At 57.3% G+C, this 9,654-nt stretch overlaps 1 protein-coding gene across 1 annotated transcript in view; it reads left to right on the plus strand.

Moving 5' to 3' along the window:
* Nucleotides 1-9,654, plus strand: part of VOLCADRAFT_60821 (uncharacterized protein) — a gene marked incomplete at both ends in the record, with an annotated part of 13,254 nt that overhangs the window by 2,786 nt on the left and 814 nt on the right. The window contains 14 exons of the mRNA XM_002950716.1: nucleotides 299-433; nucleotides 771-937; nucleotides 1,385-1,496; nucleotides 1,793-1,924; nucleotides 2,113-2,208; nucleotides 2,472-2,579; nucleotides 3,387-3,495; nucleotides 3,903-4,062; nucleotides 4,872-5,026; nucleotides 5,636-5,907; nucleotides 6,679-6,882; nucleotides 7,403-7,660; nucleotides 8,088-8,268; nucleotides 8,932-9,128. Coding sequence (XP_002950762.1) covers nucleotides 299-433; nucleotides 771-937; nucleotides 1,385-1,496; nucleotides 1,793-1,924; nucleotides 2,113-2,208; nucleotides 2,472-2,579; nucleotides 3,387-3,495; nucleotides 3,903-4,062; nucleotides 4,872-5,026; nucleotides 5,636-5,907; nucleotides 6,679-6,882; nucleotides 7,403-7,660; nucleotides 8,088-8,268; nucleotides 8,932-9,128 — 2,286 coding nt within the window. The remainder of the gene's footprint in view (nucleotides 1-298; nucleotides 434-770; nucleotides 938-1,384; nucleotides 1,497-1,792; nucleotides 1,925-2,112; nucleotides 2,209-2,471; nucleotides 2,580-3,386; nucleotides 3,496-3,902; nucleotides 4,063-4,871; nucleotides 5,027-5,635; nucleotides 5,908-6,678; nucleotides 6,883-7,402; nucleotides 7,661-8,087; nucleotides 8,269-8,931; nucleotides 9,129-9,654) is intronic.

Raw genomic sequence — 9,654 nt, forward strand, 5'->3', positions numbered from 1 at the left:
CACCACACTCACCACACTCACCACACTCACCACCCTGATCACCCTCACCACACTCACCACACTCACCACCCTCACCACACTCACCACCCTCACCACCCTCACCACACTCACCACCCTCACCACCCTCACCACACTCACCACCCTCACCACCCTCACCACCCTGATCACCCTCACCACCCTCACCACACTCACCACCCTGATCACCCTCACCACCCTCACCACCCTCACCACCCTGATCACCCTCACCACCCTCACCACCCTCACCACCCTGATCACCCTCACCACCCTCATCCCCCAGCGCGCCGTGTTGGAGGCCTTTGTCCGCATGTTCGAGGGCGGCTGCATCTACCGGGACAACCGACTTGTGAACTGGTGTTGCAAGCTCAAGACCGCTGTGTCGGACATCGAGGTGGACTACATAGATATTCCCAAGGTGGGTGGGGGCCTGGGGCTGGGTGGGTGGGGGGTTGGCGCTGGTGCTGTTGTTGTTGTTGGTGGTGAGTTGGTACAGGCACAGCATCATCGCCTCTTCCTCCCGCACGTCGCACAGGTTGGCCCTGTGGCGTTCGCAGCTCCTCAGGGGGGCCCTCCGGTAGGGGGGGAGGGTCGGCATTGGAGACATCGGCAGCGGTTTTCTTTTGAATTTTGAATTTTGAATCATGTCGTCTAATTCCCCCTACTTTGCACTCCACTTTCCTCTTTCCCTCCTTCACCTCCTCCTCCCCCGCGCTGTTTTCCCTTGTCTGTCTGTCTGTCTGTCTGCGGTACAGCGCACGTTGATGAACGTTCCCGGGTACTCCGATCCCGTTGAGTTCGGAGTGCTCACCTCCTTCGCCTACCCGCTGGAGGACGGCAGTGGGGAGATCGTGGTGGCCACAACCCGCCCCGAAACCATGCTGGGAGATACGGCAGTGGCGGTGCACCCGGAGGACTCCAGGTGTGCGTGTGTGTGTATGACGTTTATAACATTGTGGGCGTAAACGCCGGGGCCCAGGACCGAAACACAGCGCGGGTATGTATGTATGCATGCATGTATACATACGTGAATCGACCCGAGTCGCGATAAGAGAAATGCCGATGTATGACTTAAATGACTTGATTACATTGTGGGCACAGCGAAAGCGAAAGCGGGAGCCGGGGGGGATGCAGAAACCGAAACACAGCACACGGGTCGGGAGCACACAGCATAAGTCGGCAAGATGTATGTGCGTATGTATGTGTACCACATATTCACATCTTTCTCCGCAGCAGTTTGAGCCCTCAAATACACGCACACATACACGCACACATACATGCACACAGGACCACCATGCATCTCTTCCGCCTCCCACTCACCCCCCCACCCCACACACTCAACCCCCCCTCCCCCGGTGACCTCTCTCAGGTACACATCCATGCACGGCAAGTTCGTGGTTCACCCCATCAGTGGCCGCCGCATTCCCATTATCTGCGATGCAGAGTTGGTGGACATGAGCTTCGGAACGGGTGCCGTCAAGGTATGTATGTGTATATGTATGTATGCATGCATGCATGCATGGGTGGATGCAGATGTAATGTGTGTTGTATGTGTTTGTGTATGCGAGTCGGCGGTTTTTTTTCCGCTTTCCCCCCTCCTGGGCCCCCCCCTCCGTCCGCAGCCTGTTCAATGGACGTCAGTTGGCAGGCAGTTGCGATTCTCTGCCTCTTGCATCATCATCACCATCACCATCGTCATAGTCACCATCATACTTCAGTTCCGCACTCCCACCACCACCATCGCTCTCCGCGCCGGCCCCCTCCCCCACCGGCTCAGGTGACCCCGGCCCACGACCCCAACGACTTCACCACCGGCAAGCGACACTCCCTGGAGTTCATCAACATATTCGACGACGACGGCCTCATCAACGCCAACGGAGGCCCCTTCGAGGGGCAACCCAGGTTCAAGGTAACGCGTACTGTACTGAGCGACAACGCGGAAAGGCTGTTAACTTAGGGTTTTTCGCATTTTATTGCCTCCGCATTCCTCGCCTTCGCGCCCTTCTTCCCTCCTTCTCCTCTTCAACCTCCCGCTCCCAACAGCCACCCCCCACCCACTCCCCACCCACCCCCCACCCACCCACGCGCTCCCCCCAGGCCCGCATCACGGTGGTCGACCTGCTGAGGGAGAAGGGGCTGTTCCGGGGTGTGACGGACAACCCCATGAGGCTGGGGCTGTGCAGCAGGTCCAAGGTACGGGCGCGCGTATGCGTGTATGCATGTATTCTGCATGCACGTATGTATGCACGTACGTACGTATATATGTAATGTCCTGTAAATCTGGAAACTTTCAAAACCCAAAACCTTGAGTGCGCACCCCCCCACACACACACACCCATGCTCACACACTCGCGCTCAAACGCAAACGCAAAGGCAAGCGCACACATCCTCCGGTGAACTAGGTGTCCCCACTGCGTCAACCCACTGCGTCGTCGCACTCCTCGCTCCCCACCCAGGACGTCATCGAGCCCGTGCTGAAGCCCCAGTGGTGGGTGAGCTGCAAGGATATGGCGGCTGCCTCGTGTCAGGCGGTCAGGGACGGGACGCTGCAAATCATACCCAAGGTGATGGCGGGGGGAGAGGAGGGGGGAGAGGAGGGGGGAGAGGAGGAGGGAGAGGGTAGGAGGTGATGGTAAGGGGGGAGAGGATAGGAGGTGATGGTAAGGGGGGAGAGGGTAGGAGGTGATGGTAAGGGGGGAGAGATCAGGGAGAGAGTTGAGGCGTAGAGGGAGGGAAAGGGAGGAGAAGGGAAGAGGGTTTGTTTGGAGCGGTTGAGGGGTAGTTTCTTTTGTTTTCTGTTTGTTTGTTTGTTTGGGGGGGCCATCCTACACAAAATTTGTTGGTGGTGCATCTCTGTGCGCGGCGTCGCGAGATCGCCTTGTTAGCGGTAATCTGTGGCTCTGCGTCCTCCTCTGCTCTGTCTGTCACTCTGTCTGTCCGTACCTGTATACTTAGCCGTGTCCGTCTGTATGTCTGTCGCCCTGTCGTCCGTTGTTTCATCAACGTGTAGATCTTTCAATGCTGGAGACGTACACGTGCGTGTTTCACCCGATTTGGACGTGGATAGCCCTGCAGGCTTACATTGGGTTTTGAATGGATCAGACTTAGGGTTTTGAATGGATCAGACTTAGGGTCTTGAATGGATAATTAATAAAAAGGACCTTCCGTTTAGATTAATGTAAATTAAAAAAAATTAGTTTGATAACCTGATGTAAGCCTGATGCGGGTGGGCCACTCCCTTAGTTCTCTCGTTGCGCTCGTCTCCCTCTTTCCCCCCCCCCTCAACCAATCCCTCTCTTGCCCTGGCAGCAGCTTCACTCGTTCGTGGTTCGTTTCCCCCCCCCGCCCAACAATTCCCCACGCTCCCGCAGGAGTTTGAGGCGGTTTGGTTTCGGTGGTTGGAGAACATTCGCGACTGGTGCATCAGTCGGCAGCTGTGGTGGGGCCACCGAATCCCCGCCTACTACGTCGTATTCGAGGGTGAGTAGCGGATCAGCAGTACATGTAACTACCTGCCGTCCTCTTTATACGACATTTTGTCTCGAATGGTTTTTAGGTCGCGGATTAGGAACCCTTTTCGGAGAAAAATGCCCGCCCTAGGTTTCGAGCTGGGGATCTTACATGGGGGCGCTGTGGATGGTAAAGATAGGGGGCTGCGGGATGCCAAGAGTGAAGAATCTCACCGTCCTGACTAACTTCCTTCGGCTCGCTTCTTGAAACGGCTTTGGAATTCCGTAAAATGTGTCTCGCAAAAAAGACCAAAATGAAACAAACTTTGCATTACTTCTTTCCCGCCTTCCTTGTCTTCCTCCCCTCCCTCCCCTCCCTGGGCCTCCCTCCAAAACACCCCTCCCCCCGACCTCCCAACGCCTCCCCCCTCCCCCCAGGTGAGGACGACAAGTCCTCGGGCCGTCCCGGTATGCCCTCCGAAGACATGACGCGCTGGGTGGTGGGTCGTACACCCGATGAGGCGCGAGCTGCTGCTGCCGCCAAGTACCCAGGTCGGGAGTTCCGGCTGGTGCAGGACGAGGATGTGCTGGACACTTGGTGGGTGGGTGGGTGGGTGGGTTGTGTGTGTGTGTGTGTGTGTTTTGGGGGGTCAAGGCGGGGGTGTCTGGGGCGTGGAGGGGGTGTGGAGAAGGAAGCATAGAATTTGCGATATGATTTGTGATATGAGCACATATATATAAGGCGCCTTGTGTTCATAAGGGAGAACAGTTAAAATTCTGACCGATACAACGCCCCTCCAAGGGCGGAGTGCTTCGGTGGTCGTTCCCGTTGGGGAACGGTCAGGCCCGCACCGATGTGGAACAGAAACATACATTCGTACTCACACAGGTCAGGCACGAATTGCAAGGCACATACTAATGCCCCCGGGAGATCCCGGGATCGAGATCTGTCAGGATCGAAAAATCCTTCCGATGGTGGAAGGTAAAAGTGCCCCTAATCGATGGGACGGTGGTGGTGACTTGGGATAAAGTTGACCTGCGAGCTGACCAAGAATGGAGTTGAACCTCTGCCGTCGATCCATCCGGTAGATCCCGTTGGATGCCGGGTAGCGGCTGCAGGGTGAAGATATGACCCCCCTGTCCGTCCCACACATCATATTCTCTCATGACAACATAGCATTTGTCCCTGCCTTGCGTTTTTCCCGCGGTTTATGATCCGCCGTATTACCCTTTCTCCCCTCCCCTCTCTTTCCCCTACCGCAACCGTCTGTCACCTTCTATCTCCACCGTCATCCACTCCAGAGCCCCCTCTCTCTCCTCCCCTCCCTCCACCCTCCCCTCCCTGGCAGCAGCGTCACTCGTTTGTGGTTCGTCTTTCCCCTCCCCCTCCCCCTCCCGCCCCAACAGGTTCTCCTCGGGGCTGTTTCCCTTCTCCGTGATGGGCTGGCCCGAGCAGACGGCCGACCTGCAGACGTTCTACCCCACGAGCCTGTTGGAGACGGGACACGACATCCTGTTCTTCTGGGTGGCGAGGATGGTGATGATGGGCATTCAGCTCACAGGTGGGGGGGGGGAGGGAAGGGGAAGGAAGGGGAGGGGGGGGGCGAAATGGTGGGGGTTGTGAGGGGGAAGTGATGGAAATTGTTGAGTCTACGGTTTGGCTTTTTAGGGAAAGAGAGATGATATTGGTAACTCGAGATGGCGATTGAGAGCAGCAGAGAGATGATGATGATGATGATGATGAGTTACGCCTTCGTATCGGTATGTATGTATGTATGTATGCGTGTGTATGCGTGTACTTCTCCCCAGTGTCTACCCCCATCCTCCCACCTGTACAGACCCCTAGCAACTCTCCACACGTCCAGACGCGCACCTCTCTCCCCACACACCACCACACACCACCAACTGTTGTCCCCAATTCCTCAAGTCCCCCTTTCCTCCTTCGAGTTTGTGCATTTACGAAGAGCCCTTGTTGTACGAAGTGGAAGGTCTGTTTCTTTGGGCGCGTGGATTTCGTGCGCTCGTGATTTCCCTCCCCCCTCCCCCTCCCTCTCCTTTTGGTCAGTTCTATGTCTGGTGTACACTCTTGCCCTGGGGCAGCAGCTTCACTCATTCACGTGGTTCGTGGTTCGTCTTTCCCCCCTTCCCCCCCTCCCCCTGCCCCCCTGCAGGCCAGGTGCCCTTCAAGCAGGTCTACCTGCACGCCATGGTCCGTGACGCCCATGGACGCAAGATGTCCAAGTCCCTGGGCAACGTCATCGACCCCCTCCACGTCATCGAGGGTATCTCCCTGGAGGGCCTGTACGACACGCTGGCGGGCGGCAATCTGGATCCCAAGGAGGTGGAGCGCGCCAAGGCGGGCCAGAAGGCGGACTTCCCGGACGGCATAGAGGAGTGCGGCACGGACGCGCTGCGGTTTGCGCTGGTAGCGTACACGGCGCAGGTGGGTACACGGCGCGTGTGTATGGCACGTGTGTCATTTCAAATACCGTTTTAATGAACCGCTAATGAACCCCCTTCCCCCCCCTCTCCCCTCGGCGAACCCACTTGTGTTGTTGTCCCCCAGTAGATCCCCCCCCTGTGTTGTTGTTCCCTTCCATGCCCGTGACTGCCGCCTCTGCCTCCGCGTCAGTCGTCGTGACGGGCCACCCCGTGCAGGGCCATGCAGGCTCATGCAGGGCCATGCAGGCTCATGCAGGCTCATGCAGGCTCATGCAGGCTCATGCAGGGCCATGCAGGCTCATGCAGGCTCATGCAGGCTCATGCAGGCTCATGCAGGCTCATGCAGGCTCATGCAGGCTCATGCAGGCTCATGCAGGCTCATGCAGGCTCATGCAGGCTCATGCAGGCTCATGCAGGCTCATGCAGGCTCATGCAGGCTCATGCAGGGCCATGCAGGCTCATGCAGGCTCATGCAGGCTCATGCAGGCTCATGCAGGCTCATGCAGGCTCATGCAGGCTCATGCAGGCTCATGCAGGCTCATGCAGGCTCATGCAGGCTCATGCAGGCTCATGCAGGGCCATGCAGGCTCATGCAGGCTCATGCAGGCTCATGCAGGCTCATGCAGGCTCATGCAGGCTCACGCCACCGCCCACTGATCATCACCCGCGGTATGGTCCCCTCGTTCTTCTCCTCCCCTGTTGCTCGTTTCTCTCGTCCCTTGTTCCTCGTCGTCACTGCCCGTCCACCCCTTGCTCTCCCCTGATCCCGCAGGCGCGCGACATCAACCTGGACATCAAGCGCGTGGTCGCTTACCGGTACTGGTGCAATAAGCTGTGGAACGCTATCAAGTTCGCAATGATGAACCTGCCACCCGACTTTGCACCGCCGGCCCAGGAGCTGGTGGCGGCGTCCTGTCCGGAGGCGTGTCGCTGGATATTGTCCCGTCTGAACAACGCCATTCGCGTCATCGTGCAGGTGGGGGTTGGTTTGGGATGGGTTGGTGGGCATATGTGGGCTGGGAAGGGTAGGGAGGGAGGAGGGAGGAGGGGTCTGTGCTGCGCGGTGCTGCGCCAGTACGCGTAATGACGCCGCGAGGCTGGCTGCTTTTTTGTATGGCGTGGGGATTGAGGGTCTCCTCATGCTTGTAATGTATAGTTATAATTTTTTATTAGATTATTATATATAATGATTATTAGACACAATTATATTTGTTAGGGGGAAAGGAGGATGGCACGATGATGAGGACTAGGACTGGGATCTGCCTTTTGCACACGTTAGGCCTGGATGCTAAGAGTTGTGCTGCTGGTGTTTCGCTGCTCAACCAAGTTATATTTTGCACGCAGCCACCTTCAAAACGTAAACACAGTCACACAGTCACACACTCACTCACTCTTTCTTTCTTTCTTTCTTTCTCTCACACACTCACTCTCTCTTTCTTTCTCTTACCCACCACACGTACTCCTACTATTCCGTCCTTTTTTGTCCTTTTCCTCAGGCGATGGAGGCCTACGACTTCTCCTCTGCGACTCAGCGCGTGTATGCTTTCTGGCAGAACGAGGTGTGCGACGTGTTCATCGAGGTGATGAAGCCCGTCATGGCGTTTGACGACAGCCAGCCCCACCTAGCGGATGCCAAGCGTCTGACCAGGGAGACCCTGTGGACTTGTTTGGACTGCGGGCTGCGGCTGCTGCACCCCTTCATGCCGTTCGTGACGGAGGAGCTCTGGCAGCGGCTGCCCAGAAACCCGGCCCTGGTGGGATTTGAGGGAGGGGAGGGGAGGGGAGGGGTGGGGACGAGGACCAAGGACTGACGTGTGTATGTATGTATGTATGTTTTTGCATGTGGTGATGGAGACATCCCCTCCACGTCCGAACTGGATTGTAGATCAACAAAAAAATCCACGAACAAAAGCTTGACAAGCCGTGCGATAATGATGATAAGGAGCTCTGCTGTCTTCTGTAGAGGGTATTTTGTGTAAAAATTGGGAGTGAGGGCGCAAACGTTGCGCCAGGTCTGCAAGCCCCAGCAGCCCTCCACCCGCCCCTTGTTGCCCACTGACCCTGCTGCTGCTATCTCCCGCCCTTCCCGGCCTTCCCCACCTTTACCTTACTTCTGTCCACCCCCCCTCTCTCCCCCCCCCCTCTCTCCCCCCCCATCCTTCCCACCTCCCACCGATTCAGGCGGATGTCCCCAGCATCATGCTGACGCCGTACCCTGTCCCGGTGGCTGGCTGGGACGACCCCGCCGCGGAGCGAGCCGTGGAGTTCGCGATGTCGGTGGTGGTGGCGGTTCGTAAGCTGCGCAGCGACTACGGCCTCGTCAAGCAAAAGCCGCACCTCTACGTGGCCCTCACCGATGTCGGTGAGAGGAGGGGGAGGGGGAGGGGGAGGGATATACATGCGGGTCCTCCCCGCCTCCGTGCGTTTGTATGTGTGTGCGTGTGTGTGTGTGTGTGTGAGTGAGTGCGGTGTGAACCAACGGATGGAGGTGATGTTGTTCTTGGCAGTGGTGGCGGCGATGGTGGCGGTGACGACGGAGCGGGTTGGGAACAAGTTCGGTGCGAGCGATAATACCTCGTCTTCCTCCTCCTTGCCCCTCCCCTTCATTCGCTCCCTCGCTTGCACTTAGTCGCGCTATGTTTTCCGTTTTTCCAGTTTTCCGCATTCCGTTTTTCCAGTTTTTGTTCTAGTTATTTATTTGGTTAGTTCGTAATGCAATGCTTGCGCTTCTCTCTCCCTCTCTGCGGCAGTCTCTGTGCCCCTCCGGCTCCCTCCTGTCCCTCCCGTCTCGCCCTAGTTGACTACCCCTACTAATAGAGATACGCAGAGGGCTGATCGCTTTGCTGTGCGTCTCCTCTTCTCTCTCTAGTACTGTGCTGGGCTGGGAGGGATATGTGCACCTCTCACCCTCTTTGCCCTCTCTCTGCCCTCACCCTCACCCACACATACACCGCCTCTCCGACCCCCCTTCTCCTTCTCCCCTCCCCTCCCAAAACACACACACACACACCCCTCCGCCCCTCAGACAAGGCCGCCATGCTCCGCGGCCTCAGTCTGGAGGTTGCGACTCTGTCCACCTCGTCGGACGTCACTCTGATGGCCCCCGGTGAGGCCGCCCCGCTGGGCTGCTCTGTGGCCATAGTGGACGAGGCCACCACCGTGCACATGCTGCTCAAGGGTATCCTGGACCCCGCGCTGGAAATCGCCAAGTTAGAGAAGAAGGTAAGAAGGTGGTGGGTAATGGATGGTGGGAGAGGTGGTGGTGGGAGATGAGTGACGGAGGTGAAGGTTGCGGTCGGAAATGGTGGTAATACTGGTGGTTGGGGTGATGGTGGTGGTGGAGTTTGTGGATAGGGGGGCTAGGAAGTGGAGAGTCTGTCGCTCCACTTTACCAGCAGAGGTCCGCCAGGACGTTGAAAAAGGCCGAGTGGCGCTTTTTCTTTTCTTTCTTTTCCTTTCCTATCCCGGGTTCGTCGCAGCCTCCTCGGAAGTGGAAGTGGAAGGCAGCGCACTCCACAAGCAAAACTTCGAAACGCCAAAAGCATGCCGAGTGGAGATCATGCACAACTACGGATGAAACGGTTCATTATGCTCCAATCATCATTACATCCAAACGATTAGCGTCAAGAGATCCTTTGACCTTTATGCCGCTCTCCTTTGGACTTTTGCCTCCGCCCTCTACCCCCTACCCCTACCCCTCTACCCCTACCTCTACCCCTACCTCTACCCTACCCCTCTACCCCTACCG

This window comes from Volvox carteri (genome assembly GCF_000143455.1).
Source record: "Volvox carteri f. nagariensis unplaced genomic scaffold VOLCAscaffold_20, whole genome shotgun sequence".
NCBI lineage: Eukaryota > Viridiplantae > Chlorophyta > Chlorophyceae > Chlamydomonadales > Volvocaceae > Volvox > Volvox carteri.